The sequence below is a fragment of the Triticum aestivum genome, chromosome 5A, assembly GCF_018294505.1.
Source record: "Triticum aestivum cultivar Chinese Spring chromosome 5A, IWGSC CS RefSeq v2.1, whole genome shotgun sequence".
In the NCBI taxonomy this organism is placed as follows: Eukaryota; Viridiplantae; Streptophyta; class Magnoliopsida; order Poales; family Poaceae; genus Triticum; species Triticum aestivum.
Window position 1 is genome coordinate 476,839,146 of NC_057806.1, and position 25,388 is coordinate 476,864,533.

The following is a 25,388-nucleotide window of genomic DNA, read 5'->3' on the forward strand; positions in this document are numbered from 1 at the left end:
AAACAAATGGGTCAGGCAATTCACGTTGCGCGTCGTGTCGTGCCATCAGCACGCCTGCACCGTCATATACACGCGATAAGACTATCTAGGCCGATCCATTAAAAATAGCGGGTTGTACTTGGCATATCCCCCAGCATTTGTGTTCATCAATTTTCTCATAAGAAAATCATCAAATTTTCAAAAAAAAGTTCAGTAATTTTAGGAAAAGTGTAAAATTTAAAGATGTCCAAGAATTGCGAACAATTTCTTCATTCCAAAAATAGTTCCCGAATTCAAAAAAAATGTTTTGTGGATTCAATTTTTTTACTATTTTAAAAATGTTTGTGAATTTTAAAACCCTGGATTCAAAAAATGTTCGTGGAATAAAATAATTATTCATGAATTCTTTAAATGTAAATATATTTAAAAAATATTCAAGAATCCCAATCTACATATTCATGATTTTCCGAAAATGTTCGTGAATTCCAATTTTCTTTGTGAAGTCAAAAAGTATTCGCAAAATCCAAAAATGATCATTATTGGAAATAAATGGTCGTGAATTATAAAACGTACATGCTTTCAAAGAATGTTCATGATTCCAAAAACTGTTTGATGTATTTTAGAAAAAAATCATAAATTGAAAAAATGCTCAAGAAATCAAAAGTTGTTCACAAAATTGAAAAAATGTTCACTAATTCAAAAAGTTTTCATGAATTTTATTTTTTTCTTGAATTCCGAAAATATATTAAAATTTGAAAATAGAAAATAAAAAGGGAAGTATAACTAAAATACAGAAAAAAACATGTCAGGAAAGGATCGAAAGGTGATTCTATATATGAGCCGGCCCAACTTTGCGCAAAATCATGGCGGCGTGTGAGCGGTAGGTTGCTATTGATCTATCTACTCTTTTTTTAACACGGTACAGACGCTAGCACTCATATATACGCTCATACAATTACCCCTATGTATGGACAAACGCACACCCTATCCCTATGGGCACCTCCGAAAGACTAAGCCGGCATGTCATCTTGAGATTTTACGAAGTCACCGTAGGCGTCTCGTAGTCAATGGAAGCGTTTCCTCCCACTAAACATGTATTCCCAGAAATCCTAAAATAAATTCAAAATAAATGCAAGCACCAGGATTTGAACCCTAATGAGGTGAGGATACCACTGTCCTTCTAACCATCCAACCATATATCGAGCTATCTACAAGGGAGCACCTATTGGACGTTCACTGCGTCAAACAGCGGTGGGCTGCAAAGTAAATCCCAACTGGGCCGACCCATTAGCAGTCACCCAAGCGAATCCATTGTAGTGTGAATAGTATTGCGTAGAAATCCTAAAAAGGCAGTGCACCCACATTCCATCGAACTCACGACATCTCATTGTAGACCGGCATTCATGATTATTGGGCAGTGCGAGTCTTTATGAACTAACAATAGAGGTTGATCAAACATTTCTTGAACATTGTTTTCTTTTTGAAGAATACAATTTTTGAAATTCTGACCATTTATGAAAAAGCGAATAATTATTGAAATTTGTGATCAGTTTGTTAAAATTTTGAACAACTTTGAAATTCCAAATATTTTTTGAAATTTTGAACAAATCTTGACGATTTTAATATTTTTTTAAAAAGTGAACAATTTTTCGAAATTCTGAAAATTTTACAAAAAGGTCGTACAAAATTTAAATTCCTGAACATTTTTTTGAAGATTTGACCTTTTTGAAAATAATGAATTTATGAAAAAATAAAAGGAAATGAAATGGAAAAAAGTAAAAGAAGAAACATTAAAAAGAACAGATTCAGGGACCTTCTAGAAGGCTCCGAAAATCGGTAAAACTAGAATAAAACCTATTAGAATTTAGAAGGTTCCTTAAACTGGAATGAGAAAGCTTTGCATACAACTAAAAGTTGTGCCTTTAAGCGACACGTTACGGCAACGTGCGTCAAATCGGAAATTCCGACATACTACGCACACGCGTAATAGGTATTGCACATCAACTAGTGAGATCACTAATTAAAGGTTACCCATTGCAAATACGTACAACTTTTCATCTTCCCTGATGCTGACAAATGCACACATGTTTGTGAGTCCCTTGTCACAACCTAATTTTTTTCCTTTATTATCAAAAATTCATTTTTTAAATGTTTAATCTCTCGAACCGTTTGTCTAAATCACAAACACCTTTTGATTCGTCATGTCATATTTTATAAATTAGATCACATATTAATAGGTTTTGAAAAACTTTTTTCTATGGAAAAATAAAAATACAAAAATAACAAAAACCGTTACAGCTTTGTTTTTTAAAAATAAAAAAGCAACCGAGAAAAACCAAAACCCATGCATATTTTGTGCTTTTTCACTTTTTTTAGAAGCATAGCTTGTGCTTCCGTGGAAGCATACGACGTGCTTCGTCATTTTTGAGAGACAAATGTGAGGGGCTTTGCGGGAATCCGGACCGCTTTCAAGCACTCTTCTGACCGTCCTGACCAACCAAAAACCCCACCCCCTTCCGCGTGTTTTCGGTTAACACTGCTTCAGAGCGTCAGCGCCCGCATTCATACCCGGCCAGAGCGGACATGGCCGCTCACTGGCGTCATCGTTGAAGTGGCGCGCCGGCCGAGAGAGCGCCACCCACGATGCTTCCCTGTGCAGGCGACTGCCGCACTTTCAAACGACATGACGGCCGGCCCTCCATCCGTATGCCGTCCACATTGATGGAACGCGGTTGCCGAGGCGTCTTCTCCGACGCCACCCGTCCGTTCCTCTGTTGCCCATCATTGCTATATAAACCGCTGCCCTCGCTATAGCCGCAGTCATCCACCTCTGATCCCTCTTCGCACCACTCCCACCATGGATCCTTCCCCCGCCAAAACTCTCTGGGACGGGCTAACCTCGGACCAGAAGAAGGAGATGGCCGCCATTGTTGTCGGGTGGCTGGCCGGCAGGCAGCCAGAGGACGACGACGTCCCAATGGAGGACGCTGCGGCGTCGAACCGGCGTCATCCTTCTCCTCCGCGCCACCCTTGCCGGTGCATTGCACCATGACCATCGGCGAGGCCCGTGCCCATTACATGGACATGGTGCAGGAGGAGCAGGAGGAGAAGTTCCGGGAGGTGTAGGCCAACACCGCCTACAACAACCACCTCCTACAGGAGCACGTGCAGGCGGAGCAGCAGCTCGTCGCCGGCAGGACTGTCACACTGGACGCGGACCTGGCGGAGTAGGAGGCGTTGCTCGAGTCCTACTGCTCCGCCGCGAGATTCGCCTTGCCTGCTGGCGGTACCGTCAGCGGGTGGCGGAGGTGGCAGCCACCTACAAGGTGATTCGGCGAGACCGAGGAGGAGGAGGACATCACCGAGTCCGCGCCCCGCCACGACGACCACGAAGCCGGCACGTCCGCGAGCGCCGCCGACAGCGAGGAAGAATAGTGCACGATAAGATGCCGCCACTCGTGTCCCAGGAAGGCCACCGCTCCTCCCCTCCCGTCGACTCCAATCTTGGTGGACTCAACATCGTCGGCCGATTAGTCGCTTGGCGGCGATGTTGAGGCGGACAACGTCACTTTCAGCTTCACTTCAGTTTCACTTCTCGGGGCTCATGGTCGGACATGGGGGATGGGCACCGGCGACCATTTAGAGTATGTATTAATTATACCATCAGAGCCGGACTAGCACTACTTTGATGTAAATGTAATGAAATCCGTCGTGTTTATATGAAATCTGGATGTGTTTATATGAAATCCATCTGTTTTGAATTTCATTCGATTGGTTCAAGTTGTAGTCAAAAATAAAATGCATGTGGCTGCGGTTGAATGACGTCTCCCGCATATGAGTCCGTAGATGGATGTAGAGAGAATTTACGGGTAGGTGTTGAAGGTACCCTTACACGCTAGAATGCCCATTAGCCCAGGCCCCAGGGCACGTCCTAATCACTGTTCAAGATATCTTCCAATATTCCGATAAATCAGCCGATGTATCGCTTATCATTGTCTAGCCGATAAGATAAATCGACCGATAAATCAACCGATATGGCGATAAATCGGCCGATATGCCGATAAACTGGCCGATTTACCCCTTATCATGGGTCGATCGATAAGTCCCCGATAAGCGATATCGCCAACATTGGTCCTAATATACTTTTCACGTTGCAAGTGACAAACTGCACATCCTCTCAGTCTCAGGCGTGAGGCCATGGCGAGTACCTTTCCCACCCCGACCCTCTCGACGCCCAAGCTGTCCCTGCCACCGCTCGGTCCTTCGCGCCGCAACGCTGCCGCTGCCGCTGCCCCGTGGCGGCACTGCGGGCGGATCTGCGCGACCACCGGAGGCGATGCTCCCGCAGCAGGAGCGACGACAGAGGAGGAAGCAAAGGCTAGGAAGGAGCAGAGGAAACGATGCCTGAGGTGCGGCATCCTGTACCTGGACGAGGAGAACTCCGCTGCTGCCTGCGCCTTCCATGGCCACATCACCGGTAGGTATCGTATCAGCACCACTGACTGCTGCATCACACTACAGTACACTAGTTGCAAAATATCTTCAGTTTGCGGTTGGGCTTGCGACTCTGTGCGTGCTGTGTACCACGAACGTCCTTGCCCATGCATACGACTGAAGCAGCCTATGCAAAACTATAGGCCGGAGGAGCTTCCCGAGGCCCGTTTGAGAGTGGACATATGCGTGTTTGTGTTGCAGGTGAGAAGGGGCTGTTTTCGCTGTCGCCGCCGCACCAAGGGATCGACGGCGAGTGGAGCGACAAGAGCGGGGTCATCGTCTACCGGTGGAACGACCGTGGCGACCGCCCCAACACCGGCCGTGCCAACTGGAAGGGGAGGTGGAGCTACTGCCAGGAGCAGGACGAGGAAGTGCCGCCGTGCCGCCGTGGGCACCATGTCTCCTACGACGATGGCTTCACTCTCTTCTAGCCACGATTCGCCATATGTTCTGATAAGCCAGAGACTGTAATTCGGGAGGAATTTCTGTGTTCCAAATTAACTGTGTAAAGTTGCTTCTACGTATTGTTGAAACTAAAAATGATAAGTGAAGCTTACTGAATAAGTGAATATGAACCAGAGGTTGACCATTTGCAGACAATAAAGTCTTGAGGTATTTTCTAGTCAAATATTTGTGAAATAGTTAATAAAGATGCTTGTATGCATCAATTGATGCAGAGGCCAGGGTTTAGCCTTCTTTTCCAGAAAGATTTTTTTTGCATACAATGAAGTCTTCATGGCTTCACGAACATGGTCGTAGGTGCATAAAACCATAAAATACATCTAACACGATCCATGTCATCATATCAAACAGAATGCGCACACTGTGATGCAACCGACTTAGATGGCTTTCATGCCGGGACGACATATCCTGGAGAGTGTGTTCGTTTTTCATGAAACCTTGCATGAAATTCACTCAAAGAAATTAAATGGAGTTATCTTCAAAATGGACGTCGAAAAGGCTTACGATAAAGTTAAATGATCATTTTTGCAACAGGCTTTGTGTATGAAGGGTTTTGATGCGGTCTGGAGGAAGCAGGTCGAATCATTTATACAAAAAGGCAATGTAAGGATCAAGGTAAATGATGACATATGTCATTACTTTCAGACACAAAAGGGATTGAGACAAGAGGATCCGATGTTTTTCTATCCTATTTAATATCGTTGTTGATATGTTGGCGGCTCTCATTGGTCGAGCCAAAGAGGACGGTCAGGTGAGTTGGCCCATCCCTCATCTTGTAGACGATGGGGTATCCATAGTACAACATGTAGATGATACAATTATTTTTATGGAACATGATATGGTAAATGCTAAAAACATGAAACTGGTTTTGTGTCTTTGCAAACAATTGTCTGGCTTGAAAATCAATTTCAATAAGAGTGAACTGTCCTGTTTTGGGCACACCAAGGAGGAAAGGGAACATTATATACAATTGTTTGGGTGCGAGTTGGGGTCTCTTTCGTTTAGTTATCAAGAAATCCCAATTCATCACCGAAAACTGGCCAACAAAGAACGAAAGTGCATAGAGGATCGATTTGAGAAGAAACTAAGTTGCTTGAAGAGCAAGCTTATGTCTTATGAGGGTCGGCTAATTCTGATAAATTTCATGCTTACAAATATGCCGATGTTCCTATTGCTCTTCTTTGAAGTACATATGGGGAGTAAGAAAATGTTGGATTTTTATCGGTCAATGTTTTTCTGGCAAAGCGATGAGACTAAAGCCAAGCACAGGTTGGCCAAGTGGGATATAATTTGTAGGCTGAATGACCAAGGGAGTTTAGGCATTAAAAACCTTGAGTTAAAGAACAAGTGCCTATTCAATAAATGGCTATACATGCTATCTAGAGGAGGAGGGTGTGTGGATACAGTTATTGCATAACAAGTATTTACAATCCAAGCCCCTTGCACAAGTAATGTCGCAGCCGAATGATTCACTTTTTTGGAAGAGGCTAATGCGAACAAATGGTGCCTTTTTCAATAGAACCAACTTCATCGTAGAAAACGTTAATACTAGTAGGTTTTGGGAAGATACAGGGCTAGGGCAGAGGCCACTGAGCATACAATATCCAACCCTTTATAATATTATACAACATAAAGACGCTTTCGTAAGTAAAATACTAGGATCAATTTTAAACATTCAGTTCAGGAGATGCACCTTCGAGATTGGCCGAGGTATAATATTTAGTGGACGGAGTCCCATAAATCTAACAACCCCCCATCAGATCTCATAGGCACATTGGATTGCGTTTGTTCCAATTGTATTGTATTATGTAACTGTAGATCAGTAGAGATCGTTTAAGGATGAACTTCACCTAAACAAGCAGTTGCACTTATCCGCAATTAAACAATTAATTATGCCTTGAATTGTTAGTCTTGCGCGAACAAGCTTCACTGAATATCCTTACAAGTACATGGCTGCCAGGGCTACCCCGTGGGGTGGAGCATATAAGTCATACTCCTAGCATTTCATGGGCTTACTAGAGATTACCCGATCTCACAGACTATAACTAACAGTCTAGATCATATCGGCGCGTTTTTTAAAGACTACCCCGTAGGAGGACGTCTTCGCTTTCATAGTAAACGAAACACTTAAAAATTAATCAACATGTCGTAATAGTATTAGCGAGAGAGCTGGATTTTCGGCGGAATGAATTTATTAATTGTTCTCTCCGGCTGCAAAGGTTTGTTTTCTCAAGTCCTACTTCATAAGATCTCTGATCACATAGTGAAAGTGCGTTATATCGACTAGAGGGGGGGTGAATAGGCGATTTTTATGAGAGTCTTCAAAACATGGGAGTTTCGAAAACAAACAATATAAGCAAGCCTATTATCATGCAGCGGAAGGTAGACTACACTAGGCAAACCATAGTCAAATATTCAGTGAAGTGAAAGCGCAATGACTAACAGTAGCAAGGTAGTCAGGATCGGGTAGGAAGATATTATGAAGCCAATCAGAACACGCAGTCACTCAGTGAAGACAGAATATAATGCAATCATACAATGACTTCACAAGGACCAACAGTAAGTAAAGGGAAGGAAGGGATGAAACCAGTGACTCGTTGAAGACAATGATTTGTTGGACCAGTTCCAGTTGCTGTGACAACTGTACGTCTGGTTGGGGCGGCTAGGTATTTAAACCTGAGGACACACAGTCCCGGACACCCAGTCCTGAACACGCATCTCAGGACACCCAGTCCTCACCTTCTTCCCCTTGAGCTAAGGTCACACAGACCTCGCTCAATCACTCTGGTAAGTCTTCAAGGTAGACTCCCAAACCTTCACAGACTTCGTTCACCGGTGATCCACAATGGCTCTTGGATGCTCAGAATGCGACGACTAACCTGCTGGAGGATTCACAGTCCTCAAGTGTAATAAGTCTTCAGATCACACAGACAGGAAGACTTAAGTGATGCCTAATACTCTTTGGCTCTGGGTGTTTAGGGCTTTATCCTTGCAAGGAATTCTCTCTCAAAGGCTTCGAGGTGGGTTGCTCTCAAACGACAAAAGCCGTACTTTAACTCTGAGCAGCCAACCGTTTATGGTTGTAGGGGGTTGGCTATTTATAGCCACTAGGCAACCCGACCTGATTTGTCCGAAATGGCCCTAGGTCACTAAGGAACTGACACGTGTTCCAATGGTTAGATTTCAAACACACACGGCAACTTTACTTGGGCTACAAGCAAAGCTGACTTGTCCGACTCTGGACAAGATTCGCTCTCATAGTCTTCACTCGAAGACATAGGTTTTGGTTAAGCATTACTTCAGTCATTCTGACTGGTTCTCTTGGACCCCACTTAACAGTACGGTGGTTCCTATGACTCAACGAAGAAGAAAAAGAACAACGAAAGATCTAAATCTTCGCGCTCCATAGTCTTCATGCGATGTATTCTCTTGTCATAGTCTTCAATGTGAATGTCTTCACATACCACCTTCGACATCAATGTCTTCATACATTTTTAGGGGTCATCTCTGGTAGGAAAACCGAATCAATGAGGGACTTCTACCTATGTTATCCTGCAATTCTCGCAAAAATATTAGTCCCTCAACTAGGTTTGTCGTCAATACTCCAAAACCAACTAGGGGTGGCACTAGATGCACTTACAATCTCCCCCTTTTTGGTGATTGATGACAAACTAGTTGAAGTTTTTAACGGGGAATATAATATGTGAGATTGTAAAGGATAAGGAATTGTCTTCATAAGTTGTAAGGGCTCCCCCTGAAGATGTGCATATAAGTAATTTGCTTTTGGAATGCAAATGCACATGGCAGGTTGTACTTGTGGAGATCCTCTTCAGCTTATGATGACAATCCATCATGCATGTAAAGGTATGTGAAGATAATGGCATGCATAATGGAAAATGGACGTCTGCAAATGATCTAAGTGCGGAATTTATCGTCGCACATGCGGAATTTATCATTGCATTGCAAAATAGCAAATAAGTGGCAGACGACCATTGAGTTTAAGTGTTACAACTCAAAGAACCAAATGTATCAAAATGAGAGTTGTAAACACTAGGCAAAACATAAATTAACCGCCCATATTGACCCTCTTGAAGACTATCAAACGCATATGCTTCTCCCCATTTTGTTAGTGAGGACCAAAAAGGTTTGAAGACATGGAGCATCTACTCGTTCCCACGAAGAGTAGGTGAAGCAGCAGGGTCATCGGTGGTGTTTGGCGGTGCAGAAGAACTTGGAGTAGTGTCGAAGCATGCTGAAGGAGGGGGCGGTGAAGTGGCATCGTCTTCGTCCTTAATCACTCTGGCATTCATAGTTGCCGCAGAGGAAGAGAACTCAGAGTCTTCAAGGGATGGTGTTCGTTGCAGCACTGCCCTTCGGGGAGGTGTGGAGTCAAACTTGAAGCGTTCAGAGAAGCCATCCTCTTGAAGATCATCTTCAGAGCACATAAGCGTCAGCCCTTTCCATGTACGCTGACAAGTTTCATGGGCAACAAAAGCATTCTTGGTGGCAAGGTTGCGAATGCGATTAACATCCACCAAGAGGCTGTGCATTTGGCGCTTCAGCCAGTCATGATGCCTATCCTGTTTCTGATGAAGAGCCACCAGAAGCTCTCGGTCATTGAGAACACGAGATCGCTTCTTGGGCCGCTGGGCAATAGTGCTTTCAGTGTCTTCAATAAGGGCACGATGAGGTGCACGTGTAGTTCCAGCCAGAGGATAAACACGAGTGAAGGCTTCAACTCCTTCAATGTTTTGTGAGAAACTTTGATGCTTCGCATTCTGAAGACTAATAGGTTCCTTGGCAGGCTCAGGATAAATGCCTTCAACGGACATATCCACATCAGGCATAAAGATCCGATGATTGCGAGCAGAGGGCTGATATGAGATAGCTGAGTGGAGTTTGATCAGCCGCATTATCCATGGAGCATAGAACTTCAAGCCAAACAGATCAGAGCCTGATGCAGCAAGTTGACGAATGAAGAAGTCTTATGCATTGAAGCATTTGCCATGAATAATATAGAAGACCAAAGTCTTCATTGCACCTTCCAGCTTTGCATATGGGGAATGTCCTTTGATGGGCCAGAGAGTTCGCCTTAAAATATGATAGATGGTCCTTGGCAGATACTCCAGGTCTTCAACAAGGAACTCCTTAGGATATTCAGCGTCTTGTGGCAAAGGCTTCATCATACTGAGCATCTGACTCATGTTTGGTTCAGGCTTTTGAAAGATGCTCCCCATAGCTTCACTATGATGTTGACATCCAGGTTCATAGAGTTCTCCAGGAGTGGGCAGACCAGTGAGCTCAATGATATCAAAGGCTTTGGCTTCATGATGAACATTTCCTGTCATCCACTCAAGGACCCAAGTCTTCGGATCTCTGTTGTAACCACGGATGTGAAGTGTGGCATAGAACTGGAGCAGCAACTCTTCGTTCCAGTGCTCTTGGTCGGTGATGAAGGGCAACAATCCAACCTCTTTGAAGCAGTCTAGAGCTTCTTCTAGACAGGGCAGACCAGCTATTGCTTCGGTGTCAAGACGCATATGTGGGAAGATGCGACCTTGATTGTACAAAATGCAGGAGTAATAGCTTCGCTGCGGGTAGCTCCAGAACCGATCAGAAGATATTCTTTCCCTTGAGTAGGGGTTCTTGGAGCTGTTGAAGAAAGTGTTGTCTGCTTTGAAGCCGTTGATATTGAAGGATCCAGGTGCCGTTGCAGGACCTGGAAACCTGGGCAGTCTTGGCATTGGCTTCTGTACCTGAGGCCTGTGCTCAATATGATAGTCAAATTAAGGACCGGCAGCAGGCGCAGGAACAGAAGCAGTGGCATCATTGGCTTCGCTAACTTCTTCTTCTTGGGTTGGTGGAGGCTCCACATTTGCTTCAGTCATGACAGCGTCAGTGGCTTCAGGGGTAGCCTCAAGATTTTCATCCTCCACTTGATGAGCTGGAGGGTCGGTCACAATCACGTTCTCCTCGAGAACAGCTTCTTGGTGAGACGGGGCTGTAGCAACTCTTGCTTCTCCTTGGGTGTCACCGGCTGATGCAGCCGGAATGTCTTCAGCGGTTTTAGCTTCAGAATTGGAGACTGGAGGCCTTGGTCCTTTGCGAAGCCTGCGTAACGCTGGCGACGCCTGTGGAGTCGGAGTTGGCTGGGCCTCAAAGTCATTTTCCTCTTGTGCTTGTGGGTGATCAGCCCATGATGCATCCTGAGCAATTGGCGTTAGAGGATGACCAATGCTGATAAGTTCGCTATGCGTTAGCACAGGCGATGATACCTGTTGGTGCTCGATCTAAGGAAGAACTGCATCATCTTCAACATGGTCATGGTGACCAATGTCTTCAGCAGTGGTGGGATCAGCTGCTGAAAAGTCTTCAGCTTCATGAGCCTCCGTGGAAGCAGGCTCATGGACAGTCAGTTGGCGCTCTTGATGTTCAGCGTCAGGGCGAACCATGGAGATGGGTTCAACAATTAAGGGCTCTGTGGGAGCAGCATGTTCCTTCTTGGTCTTCCGCTTCTTTTTGGAGGGAGCAGCAGCAGAGGCTTCAGGATGTTTCCTCTTTCTGGCTTCAGCCTCGGCAGTCCTCGTCTTTTTTAGTTCAGAAGCGGTGGACCTGGCTTTTGGCTTCGAGCCAGTCATGCTGGTTGGGAAGACAATGGGATCAACTTCCTGCCTTGGTGCATCGGGTTCGGCCATAGCAGGCTTCTTCTTCTTCTACTTTCCAGCCATCCTGAGGTCAATGCAAGGACGCCCAAGGGCCTTGCACTTCTCAGCCTCATTGTAGACTTGCACACACTTGTCAGCCAGGCTCTTCATGCGGTCACGAGAACCTTGAGCTTTCGCACGTTTCTTGAGAAAGGCTTCCTTGAGCTCGTGCAGCATGATCTTGAAGCTCTTGACCTCTTGCACGCTGAGCTTGGCCATTTGCTTCTTGGACTGAGCTTTCTCAAAGTCAATCTTCTGCTTCAGTTCGATGATGCATTGAGCTAGAGCTAGCTCTGAAGCAATGGCACCATGGAAGGCGACACTGAGACCAATGGGAAGTTGCAGGTCTTCAAAGCTGAGGTTGGGCGTTTCAAACCACTCATCGATGAAGTCATGGATGATTGCCACGTCAAAGAGAGGCAAATTGTTGAAGATTTCTTCTTCTTCTTTGCTCTTGATCAGTTGCTCAAGAGCGTCATCTGCCAGATCTTCATCACTGGACAGATCAATGGCATCATTGCGCAGAATGGCAGCATCAGTTAGTTCTTGGCTTCTGTGTGGCAGAGGCGTCTTGACTGTCTGGGGCTTGGAGATGCGTGACAGATCTTCAGACTACACACTGTCTTCAGGAGGTGCAGTAGCCAGTGGCTTTGCCCGTGAGATTTTTGGGGCCGAGGCAGGCTTTGAAGCTTTAGGCTGCTTCAGTTTCTTTGGCTTCGGTGCTGCAGGCGCTTCATCAGATTCAGTGTCATCTGCAGGCTCATCCACAGCTGTCCCTTGAACCACGATGTGAGTGATGAGACCTTCCAGGTTGTAGAAGGGCCCAACAAGATTGGGTTCAGCTTCTCGGGTGCCATCGTCACGGGGAGCAGAGGGACCAGGGTTGAAGTCCAGTCCCAATGACTTCTTGTTCTCCTTGGCCGATGCCTTTGCGTGCTGGAAGTTGCGCTTGAAGAGATTGTCGTCATGACACTATAGCAGTGATGATGGGTTGGCATCTTCAGGCTGAGGTCCAAGGACCATACATGGATAGAAACCCTGAGCAATAGCTTCAGCTCTGTTCTTGGGTGGAAGGCCTCGGAAGAGAATATCACCCCAAGGACTTTTGATAGCACTCTTCTCAGCATATTCCTTGGTCACGAATCTGTATTTGTACCATTGTTCTGCCCAATATCTTCGAATCCATTGGATTCGGGTTTTGCGCTGATTGTAATCCTCTTCAGGATCTGTCTTGTACAGTTCTGAGAGATCATCGGGCCGATCTCTTTATGTTTCTCCTCGACACTTTCTGCCACCCTTCCTTGCTGCTTTCTCTGTTGCCATGAACTTTAAACTGAATGGCTTCAACACGTTCAAAGGCTTTAGAGGCTTTCGCTTGCTGGACAAACAGGAACTGGCTTCGGGAGAATTTATATGATGCTGTAAGAATTCTGCAAATGAATGCGGACTATGAGAACCAAGGGATTCTCCCACGGACATGTACTTGTGACAGCATTAAGGTGCGAGGGAAGGGGAAGAGGTCATATGCATTCTCAGAAGATTTTGAAGATAAATCAGTTTAGAAGACATTGACCTCATCGTGCGAAGACATTCACTCATAGATAAGGAGTTGGTTCCAGATTTGTACGAATCCAGAGATCAGTACAAGTGAGGAATCTAACTACTTTGTGAAGCATAAGTGAACATACTAGGCATAATATGAGATGCAGTATGAAGTGGATCCAACATGTGTGAACGGAAACTGCTTGTGGTAGAAAGTGACGAATCTGAAGAATCAAAGGGGTCGTAAAAAGGAAGTTTTATTTACCACACAAGGAACTGCTAGACGGAGTGGAAGAGGAGGCCGAGCAGTTCGATCGTCCGTGCCCTAACTTGGCGATGGAAGACACCTACGGCGACGGCGGAGAGGACGATGTCCGCAGTTGGCGTGAAGACGGCGTCGGAGAGGTTGCGGCAGCGAAGTGCTTCGTCGCCGGCGTCGTCGAGGGCTAGCGGTGGCGCTAGGGTTCGTGCGAGAGTGGAAGAAGAGATAATGACTGTGGTGAGGCGTGTATTTATAGGGACAGGGGCGGCACAACGTTATTACACAGGTGCCCCTGGCGATTCACATCTGAGGAACACGTGGTCATCATGCAGCATATCGTAGGTTGTTCCACGTCCCACGCACGCCAGGATTGTCGGGTGGTTGTTCCCACTTCTCCGGGTTTCAGGTGAAGGAATGAGCATTGAAAATGGACTTAATGTTTGTCTCTGTATCTTCTGCTGACAAGGACGCAGAGAAGACATTTGACAGTTTCAATAGAATGCATATGATTTGGAGAGATAGAGTTTGAGATAGAGAGCATAGAGAGGTTATGGTCCGATCACATTCACTTAGTTCAAAAGATTCAACAAGAAGACATAGCTATAAGTGAATGATGTAGAGGACAGAACACTAGTATGTATATATATAATCAACATAGTGAAGATAATCATGAAGACATGTTGATTTTGAAGCCAAACCAAATGTGAAGACATAGCAAATGTAACGCCATGGGTAAAACACTTCAAACAGAAGAATTTGGTGGCGGCGTTACCCACCGTATAGGAAGTATTAGACCCAGACACGGCGCACAATTATCCTGGCGCTCCAAAGTCAAATTCCACATTAATGTATTCACACTTAGAATGTATGTCTTCATTGATTGAAGATATACTTTACTTCGTGTGTTGCACATTTAAGTCATCAATATGCATAAGTGTTAGGATGTGTGCCTGATCACAGGACATTTGAGGATTCCAAGATATTTAGCTCACACCGTAACTTGCAAAATCTCTTCTCATCCAAGGGCTTGGTGAAGATATCTGCCAAATGCTCTTCAGTGTTGACGTGTATGATATCAATATCTTTCTTCACAACATGATCTCTGAGAAAGTGATGACGAATTTCAATGTGCTTTTTCTTCGAGTGCTGAACTGGGTTGTTGGCAATCTTGATGGCGCTTTCATTGTCGCAGTAGAGTGGCACTTGCTTCAGATGAATGCCATAGTCTTTGAGTGTTTGCTTCATCCACAGAAGCTGAGCGCAGCAAGATCCAGCAGCAATGTATTCAGATTCAGCAGTGGAGAGAGATACACAGTTCTGCTTCTTTAAAGACCAACATACAAGTGATCGTCCCAGAAAATGGCATGTGCCTGATGTAGACTTGCGATCCACCTTGTCACCAGCATAATCAGCATCCGAGAATCCAACCAGATCAAACTCTGAGCCTTTTGGATACCATAATCCTAGAGTTGGGGTGTGAGCCAAATATCGAAGAATTCGCTTCACAGCTAAGTGATGTGATTCCTTTGGTGCCACTTGGAATCGAGCACACATGCAAACACTAAGCATGATATCTGGCCTAGATGCACATAGATAAAGTAAAGATCCAATCATGGAGCGGTATACCTTATGATCGAACTCTTTACCATTGTCGTCGGGACCCAGATGATGTTTTGCTCGCATTGGCATCGTGTAGCCTTTGCAGTCTTGCATACCGAACTTCTTCAGGCAATCTTTGAGATACTTCTCTTGAGATATAAAGATGACATTGCATTGCTGTCGTATTTGAAGACCAAGGAAGAACTACAGCTCTCCCATCATGGACATCTGATATTGCTCTTGCATCATATATCCAAACTCTTCACTGTATTTCTGATTGGTGCAGCCGAAGATAATGTCATCCACATATATTTGGCACACAAACAGTTCACCGTCATATGTCTTCGTGAAGAGAGTGGGGTCGAGGGAACCAGGTTTGAAGCCTTTGCTCTTCAGGAAGTATTTGAGTGTGTCATACCAAGCTCGAGGGGCTTGTTTGAGTCCATACAGTGCCTTGTTGAGCTTGTATACCATGTCAGGATGTTTTGGATCTTCAAAGCCAGACGGTTGTGCAACATATACTTCTTCTTCAATCTTGCCAGTGAGAAAGGCGCTCTTCACATCTATTTGATATAGAAGTATGTTATGATGGTTTGCATAGGCCAGCAGTATGCGTATGGGTTCAAGTCGAGCCACAGGAGCAAATGTTTCATCGAAGTCAATGCCTTCAACTTGAGTATATCCTTGAGCAACAAGACGGGCTTTGTTTCTGACAACTTGACCATGCTCATCTTGCTTGTTGCGGTAGATCCATTTGGTGCCTATAACATTGTGCTTCGGAGGATCAGGACGCTTAACCGGTTCCCATACATTATTCAGCTCAAACTGTTGAAGCTCTTCTTGCATAGCTTGAATCCATTCAGATTCCAAGAAGGCTTCTTCGACTTTCTTGGGTTCTATTATAGAGACGAATGCGAAATGCCCACAGAAATTTGCTAGCTGTGTTGCCCTTGAACGAGTGAGCGGACCAGGTGCATTGATGCTATCAATTATTCTCTCAATCTGCACTTCATTGGCCACACGAGGATGTGCAGGACGAAGATTTTGCTCTTGTTGATCATTGTCATTGTTAGAAGGATTGTCTTCAGGTTGATCAGGTGCGGAGATGATAAGTTCCTCTTCAGGTTGAGCTTCAGAGGGTATAATTTCTCCAGTTCCCATAAGTTTGATTGATTCACTGGATGGAACTTCATCTAGCACATTTGGCAGGTGCTCTCTTTGTGAGCCGTTAGTCTTATCGAACCGCACATCCACTGTTTCAACCACTTTATAATGAAAGATATTGAAGACTTTGTAGGAGTGCGAATCCTTTCCATATCCAAGCATAAAACCCTCATGTGCTTTTGGTGCAAATTTTGAAGTGTGATGTGGATCCTTGATCCAGCACCTGGCGCCAAATACTCTGAAATAACTGACATTTGGCTTGTTGCCTGTAAGGAGCTCATAAGATGTCTTGTTCAGAAGCTTGTGAAGATAAACACGGTTGATTGTATGGCATGCAGTATCAATGGCTTCAGGCCAGAATTTTCTTGGAGTCTTGTATTCATCAAGCATTGTTCGGGCCATCTCAATGAGCGTTCTGTTCTTGCGTTCGACGACGCCATTCTGATGTGGCATGTACGGGGCTGAGAATTCATGTGTGATGCCCAAAGTATCAAGATATGTATCAAGGCCAGTGTTCTTGAATTTAGTGCCATTGTCACTTCTGATGTGCTTTATCTTGGCGCCATAGTTGTTCATTGCTCGATTGGCAAAGCGTCTGAAGACATCCTGCACTTCAATCTTGTAGAGGATTATATGCACCCAAGTATATCTAGAATAATCATCAACAATGACAAAGCCATAGAGACAAGCAGCAGTTGTAAGAGTTGAGTAATGAGTGAGACCAAAAAGATCCATGTGGAGCAGTTCGAAGGATTGAGTCGTTGTCATGATTGTCTTCGAGGGATGCTTGGCCCTTGTCATCTTTCCTGCTTCACAGGCACCGCATAAGTGATCTTTCTTGAACTTGACGCCTCGATGCCTATGACATGCTTCTTCTTTGCAAGGGTGTGCAGGTTCCTCATGCCAGCATGCCCTAGCCTCCGATGCCAGAGCCAGCATTCTGATGCTTTCGCTAGAAGACATACGGCAAGCTGTGGTCCTGCTGGGAAATCTACCACGTACAAATCATCTTTCCGATACCCTTCAAACACTAGAGACTTGTCAGATTCCATTAGAACAAGGCAACGATATTTTCCAAACATCACAATCATGTTTAAATCGCAAAGCATTGAGACAGACATTAAGTTGAAGCCAAGGGATTCAACAAGCATGACTTTATCCATGTGTTGATCCTTTGAGATTGCAACTCTACCTAGACCCAATACCTTGCTTTTACCAGTGTCGGCAAATGTGATGTGACTTTTGTCAGATGGACGTAAAGTTGAGTCCATGAGAAGACTTCGCTTGCCAGTCATGTGATTGGTACACCCACTATCAATAATCCATTCTGAAGCTGCTGGTGTCGTACCCTACAGTGCAGTGAGGGGATAGACTTCACGAAGAGAGTTGTGAAGCAAAAACATTTGACGAACCAGTCGATTCTTAAAGCTTAGATCAAGATTGGGACTGATAGGGCAGGTAGCAAGTGACTCAAGAACAAAGTACATAATAAGACCATTTGGGCATTTGATCTTGCGCCCTATAAGATGTTTAAGGTCCCCAGCAACAGCGTCAGACGATTTTGGTTTTCTTCTGGAGACCTTTCCCTGCAAAAGAGAGTTAAGTTTTCTTAGCCACCCACATCTTCAGGGGTGGCTTCGAAGCAATGAGTCTAAGTGCAGCATCTGAGAACTTTGGCTTTGAATCCCTAGCAAAAGGTCTTGCAGGTGGACAATAGTACTCATAAAAATAAGCAGAATAGTTCTTGGTCTTATGAACATGGCGGTTTGATGAACCACGCTCATATTCATAGGCCTGAGTATGGCTTCCCTGCAAAACATTTGCGTTAGTGCGACTATGGTGAGTCCTCTGTCTGTGTGAAGCCTTTGGACCATATGAAGCCTGTGGTCTGGGAATTGTCTTCTTCACCTGTGGTGTCATGATGACATTCACAGGAAGATTCTCCAAACACCTTTTGGGCACCCAGATCTTCTTCATAGTCGGTCCATTTCTGCAGTTAGTACCAATATACCTGGCAAACACTTCACCATTCTGATTTTTAAACAGTTTATAGTTTGCATCAAAGGATTCATCAATAACAATGGGGTTAGCGCAAGTGAAGCCAGATAGAGTGGATGGATCTGCTGAAGGTTCCTTCGCAGCAACCCATGTGGTTTTGGGGTACTGCTCAGGTTTCCAGTGAGAGCCATCAGCATTCATTTTCCTTACGAACCCAACACCCTCTTTCCTAGGGTTTCGGTTTAGGATCTGCCTTTTGAGGACATCACATAGTGTCTGATGCCCTTTGAGACTTTTGTACATCCCTGATTCAAGCAATGTCTTCAACCTAGCATTCTCATCAGCAATAGCAGTGGTATCCTCAGCAGAGGGGTTAGTTCCCACATCAACAGTTGAAGATATTGCAACAGTAGCAGCAGTAGAATATTCAGCAACAGAAGTAGCATTATCACGCTCAATGCATTTAAGACATGGTGGTTCAAATCCTTCCTGAGCTGAACTTATCTGTTCGGCGCGAAGTGACTCATTTTCTTTTTGAAGATCTTCATGAGCCGCTCTCAATTTCTCAAGATCTTGCTTCCTTAGAAGATAATCATGGGACAACTTTTCATGAGTTTTTGAGAGCGTTTCATGAAGACTTTCAAGTTCCTCATACTTAACATGAAGATTTTTTATGTCTTCAATTAAGGACTGAGATCGAGTCATTTCAGCGCCTAACAGATCATCGCTTTTGTCTAACAGTTTTTGAATATGTTCCATAGCTCTCTGTTGTTCAGTTGCAATTTTAGCAAGTGTTTTGTAGCTAGGTTTGGAACCACAATCAGAGTCATCGTCACTAGATATTTGATAGTGAGTAGTGCGTGTGTTTACCTTGGCACCGCGTGCCATGAAGCAGTAGGTAGGAGCAGAGTAGTCCTTGTCATTTGCGTCGGTGTTGGTGATAGAGTCATTGTCTTCAGTGTTGAAGATGGACTTGGCAACGTATGCTGTAGCCAGACTCGCAACCCTAGAATTGGACTCCTCCTCAGACTCCACCTCCGCCTCCTCAGAAGCGGACTCCTCCTCTGAATCCATTTCCTTGCCAACAAACGCATGTGCCTTGCCAGATGAGCTCTTCTTGTGTGATGAAGATTTCGAAAAAGACTTGGAAGAAGACCTTGAGTATTTCTTCTTCTTCTTGTCGTCAGAGTCATATTCCTTGCTCTTCTTCTTCTTGTTGTTCTCATTGTCCCACTGCGGACACTCAGAGATGTAGTGGCCAGGTTTCTTGCACTTGTGACATGTTTTCTTCTTGTAGTCACGAGAAGAAGCTTCGTTATTTCTTGAGCTTGATCGTGAAGACTTTCTGAAGCCTTTCTTCTTGGTGAATTTTTGGAATTTCTTCACAAGCATAGCAAGCTCCTTTCCAATTTCTTCAGGATCATCAGAACTGCTGTCAGATTCTTCTTTAGATGAGGAGACAGCTTTGGCCTTCAGGGCACGAGTTCGCCCATAGTTGGGACCGTAGATATCTCTTTTCTCAGAAAGCTGAAACTTGTGTGTGTTAAGCCTTTCAAGTATGTCAGGCGGCTCGAGTGTCTTGAAATCAGGACGTTCTTGAATCATCAGGGCTAGGGTGTCAAACGAACTGTCAAGTGATCTCAAGAGCGTCTTGACGACTTCATGCTTGGTGATCTCAGTAGCACCGAGGGCTTGAAGCTCATTTGTGATGTCAGTGAGTCGATCAAACGTGAGCTGGACATTCTCATTGTCGTTTCTCTTGAAGCGGTTGAAGAGATTGTGAAGGACACTGATTCTCTGATCTCTCTGGGTTGAGACGCCTTCGTTGACCTTGGAGAGCCAGTCCCAGACTAGCTTAGATGTTTCCAAAGCACTCACGCGGCCATACTGTCCTTTGGTTAGATGGCCACAGATGATATTCTTGGCAATAGAGTCCAGTTGAACAAACTTCTTAACATCAGCAGCAGTGACACCTTCTCCAGCCTTTGGAACGCGTTCTTGACAACATACCATAGATCGACGTCAATGGCTTCAAGATGCATGCGCATCTTATTCTTCCAGTAGGGATATTCAGTTCCATCGAAGACGGGGCACGCAACGGAGACTTTAATTATCCCTGCAGTCAACATAGCTAAAACTCCAGGTGGTTAAACCGAATCACACAGAACAAGGGAGTACCTAGCTCTGATATTAATTGAAAGTGCGTTATATCGACTAGAGGGGGGTGAATAGGCGATTTTTATGAGAGTCTTCAAAACATGGGAGTTTCGAAGACAAACAATATAAGCAAGCCTATTACCATGCAGCGGAAGGTAGACTACACTAGGCAAACCATAGTCAAATATTCAGTGAAGTGAAAGCACAATGACTAACAGTAGCAAGGTAGTAAGGATCAGGTAGGAAGATATTATGAAGCCAATCAGAACACGCAGTCACTCAGTGAAGACAGAAGATAATGCAATCATACAATGACTTCACAAGGACCAACAGTAAGTAAAGGGAAGGAAGGGATGAAACCAGTGACTCGTTGAAGACAATGATTTGTTGGACCAGTTCCAGTTGCTGTGACAACTGTACATCTAGTTGGGGCGGCTAGGTATTTAAACCTGAGGACACACAGTCCCAGACACCCAGTCCTGAACACGGAGCTCAGGACACCCAGTCCTCACCGTATTCCCCTTGAGCTAAGGTCACACAGACCTCGCTCAATCACTCTGGTAAGTCTTCAAGGTAGACTCCCAAACCTTCACAGACTTCCACAATGGCTCTTGGATGCTCAGAACGCGACGCCTAACCGGCTGGAGGATTCACAGTCCTCAAGTGTAATAAGTCTTCAGATCACACAGACAGGAAGACTTAAGTGATGCCTAACACTCTTTGGCTCTGGGTGTTTAGGGCTTTATCCTCGCAAGGAATTCTCTCTCAAAGGCTTCGAGGTGGGTTGCTCTCAAACAACAAAAGCCGTACTTTAACTCTGAGCAGCCAACCGTTTATGGTTGTAGGGGGTGGGTTATTTATAGCCACTAGGCAACCCGACCTGATTTGTCCGAAATGGCCCTAGGTCACTAAGGAACTGACACGTGTTCCAACGGTCAGATTTCAAACACACACGGCAACTTTACTTGGGCTACAAGCAAAGCTGACTTGTCCGACTCTGGACAAGATCCGCTCTCATAGTCTTCACTCGAAGACATAGGTTTTGGTTAAGCATCACTTCAGTCATTCTGACTGGTTCTCTTGGACCCCACTTAACAGTACGGTGGTTCCTATGACTCAACAAAGAAGAAAAAGAACAACGAAAGATCTAAATCTTCGCGCTCCATAGTCTTCATGCGATGTATTCTCTTGTCATAGTCTTCAATGTGAATGTCTTCACATACCACCTTCGACATCAATGTCTTCATACATTTTTAGGGGTCATCTCTGGTAGGAAAACCGAATCAATGAGGGACTTCTACCTGTGTTATCCTGCAATTCTCACAAACACATTAGTCTCTCAACTAGGTTTGTCGTCAATACTCCAAAACCAACTAGGGGTGGCACTAGATGCACTTACACATAGGTTGGATTTCCCCTACGACAACTGTTCTTGGTCTCAAACCCATCTCATTTGATGCATAGTCTATCAGATTCCTTGATAGACCATTTGTAAAAGGATTTGACATATTTTTAGTAGTTAGAAAATAATCCAATGTTATTACTTTGAATTTTTAATTTCTGACGGATTTTAATCTCCTTTTCACATGTCTTGAACTCTTCATGTTATCTTTTGAACTCTTCACTTTGAAAATTATAGTTTTATTATCATAGTTCATTAGGATAGCCGGCATGGGTTATTAAACCACCAAACCCATTAAGGGGTCGTGAAGCCAATCTGGTTCTACTGTAGCATGTCTAATGTTGTGAGTTCTGCTTCCATTGTTGACCTCGTTAAGATGTCTTATCTCATGCTAAACCGGCATGCCGCTAAGTGAGTGAGTGAGGTTGCACATTATTAGTCTCGTCTCTCATGCTAAAATGATGTGGCATTTAAGTGAGTGAGTGGGTGCACACTATTACTCTGTTTTCTCATGCTACAAGAAGTAGTAGAACAACTCATCTTTTATATATTGGTGATTCTTTTACTCCACTAGCTGTATGGTACTAAACTTCTAAACTTTCCATGCAAAACAAATGGGTCTTTCGAGATTTTCAAAATTTTAACTAGGTCGAGGTATATGATTTAGTGGGTCTAGGTCCATAAAATATAACAAAGTAGTGTTGATATGACTCCCACGATAATTAAATCATGCTCGTTTAGAGCATGGCTAATCTAACAAGTTGTTGGTTATATGATGTTACCATATCATGTAAAGCTACCATTTGTAAGAACTCATATAATAAGGTCACCTATAAGAGCCACCCTAGTAGAGTCACGATATTGGCAGCCTCCATATTTCGTATGGAGCGCACTCCATATGGATTACGAAGGTTGTGAGCAAACACATATTCGCCATGATGTGGCCTACATAAGTGTGAGACCCATGTGTCAATGGGAGATCCTTTTCCTGAACTAAAATATCCCATGTGAGTGGGGGCACGTGAACTTTCTTTCTTGTCACACACAACTTTCCTATGGAGTGCCCTGCAAAAGGCAGCCCCAAGACTTCTTATATGGAGGTTGGGAGGCCATATATGGAGGGCGCTCCATCAATTATGGCGATTACTCACAACATGACTACTCTGCTAGAGTGTATTTTTTGCCATAATTGCCATATTGGCAGTTATTATGGTGATTTTCCCAATATGACTACTCTAGTAGAGTTTATCTAAGGTTGGCTATAAGAATAGGGAGCAGGCTTGCTGCTAGCTTCCGCTACATACTCCTTGTTCGCTCATTTCTATCCAATGACATCTTTTCCTCCTAGTGCTCTTTTTCCATATAAACAAAAATCGAACAAACTCCATGTCCTTGTATCCCACTTGTACATGTTACAGCTTCACCATTACAAAACATATCCGCCACAAACAAGCCTGGCCACAGTCATCGCCAGCATCGTGCACTGTCGCGCTGCTTGTTATAGAATGTAAGACATATTGGGCTCCTCAGTGTAGGAGTTTGCAGTATCTAGCAAGTTTTCTCCGAGTGAGAAACCAAGATATCAATCAGTGGAGGTACCGGTGTCCTACAATGGTTGAATGCCCTGCAACAGAAATAAAGTTCTTTATTTGTGTCCCTAACAGTCCTAACAATGGTGTCAACCTTGCTAGTTTTGCTTGTTGTTCAAGGCTATTGTCTTCGGTCCTCATAGATGTCTTCACCTGTCACGTCAGAGGTCATAGATTTCCTAAAAAATTGTGTTACCTGTTTAGTTCTTGAGATCATGTTGCATGTGCCTTTAAATTGAACAACACGCATAGAGTTCAGCGCCGTATAACAACTTACTAGACAGATCATAAGACTACAAACACAAATGACGACATATAGATCAGGCACAAATGAATCTTACCAATCACCTACATCTCCCACACCTAGGGGAAACTACTCACGGATCATAAGGGAATAAGAAGTCAGCTTGGAGAATAAACTAATGAAAATCATATCAATACAGACATGAAAGATCCACAATGAAATGAATGATTCAAATAGTCTTGACCTAGATGAATATGAATAGAGTTTACAACTTGTTCTCACAACTTAGAATTCCTCTTGCAATAGTGAAGGATGAAAGTGATGATGGGGATAAAAGGACCAAAACTAAGTAGAACTCTGACGGTTCTCTGGATCTCTCATATCTATGTTCTGATTGTTGTGGCGGTGGCTAGGGTTCTCCGATGATATATGTTCCTTACGAAAGTGTCTTGTATACACGTAGTTGAGCTGCTGGCATTTCATACGACCGCCCACGAGAGTAGGTGTGCTAGCATGGAAGGTCGTCTTTTGCTCTGTTGCGCCTGTTGGCTTGGCTCTCCACATGGAAGTTGTTTCATTTGGCTTGATTTGTAGCAATCCCACTTTGTTTCCTTCCATAAGCGATATTTCCTGCCAAACAATGGAAAACATATTTTCTTCTCTTTTGAGGGATTACATTAGAAATAACCTGGAAGTGGTATGAATCCAGTGAAAACCAAGTAAGAATCGCTTGCAAATAATCATAAATTCTGGAGCCATCAATTAGATCCTACCAAATATGCATGAAATAATACTTTAACAGAGCCCTTGACGGTGCGGTCGCTTCGAGACCGTGGACCGACGCCGCGCTCGCCTCTGCGAGCCCGCGTGAAGGAGGAGCCTCCCTCGTCGCTGCACTACCACATGAAGTTGGAGCCGCCCTTGCTGGCTCTTCGCCTCCTGAAGCAGGATTCACCCTCGCCACCTCTCTGTCGCGTGAAGGTGGAGTCGGTGGCCCCCCTAACACAACCGTGGTGTTCAAATCGGGCGCCATGTAAAGGACGAGCCAACATCGCCGTCGCGCCGTGACTGGCATGGCATGCCCGTGAAGGAGAGGTGGTGTCGTCGTTGATCGCGATGGCGCGCGGGCGTCCCCTCCACTGCGTCAGCGACCGAGGCTCTTCGTCATCGCGCAGCACTCCGTCGGCAGAGGAGAGGGCATCTAAGGGGGCCACATGGAGGCAGCGGTGCACACGGCGCCCCGCTTGGCCATCACCGAGTCCGACGAGGCGCCAGCCTTGGTCCGTGTTGACCCCGACCTCACAGAGGCCTGGACCTGTGACCGCTCTCTTACCATCATGGAGACGGCTGTGTGGTGACGACGACACCTGGATGAGGAACTCGCTAGGATCAGCAAGGGGTGATATCTCAGTGAGACCACCGTTGCTGGCAGGGGCAAGGGTAAGGTTCCCAGCTAGGGTCAGCGTTTGCCGCACGACCCTCCGCATGACGCAGGAGGAAGCAGAACGGCTCCGCCATGAGTGTCAGGCGGCGGCCAGGCAAGGTTGTCGTGACCTCACGCCCTTCCGCCGTTAGAAGGGCCACTCTGACGACAACACAGAAAGCAAAGGCGGTGCCGCTGGCCAGGCCGGCCACGCGTACGAGGTCACCATCCGCTACAAGTTAGTTTAGTTTTTTTTAGGTTTTAGTTGACGAACAAAATATCATCCTTTTTATATAAATTGTATACGAAGTTAAGTAAATTTTGTACGTCCTGTTTATATGAAATTCGTCTTGTTTGTTCAAATTTGGT

At 44.8% G+C, this 25,388-nt stretch overlaps 1 protein-coding gene across 1 annotated transcript; it reads left to right on the plus strand.

Annotated features, from left to right (window-relative positions):
* The first annotated feature begins 4,145 nt into the window (after positions 1-4,145).
* On the plus strand, positions 4,146-5,059 carry LOC123107244 (uncharacterized). Its single transcript, XM_044529239.1, has 2 exons — positions 4,146-4,456; positions 4,675-5,059. The coding sequence occupies exons 1-2, from the start codon at positions 4,177-4,179 to the stop codon at positions 4,902-4,904; spliced, it is 510 nt and encodes a 169-aa protein (XP_044385174.1). The 5' UTR covers positions 4,146-4,176; the 3' UTR covers positions 4,905-5,059.
* Positions 5,060-25,388: the final 20,329 nt, after the last annotated feature.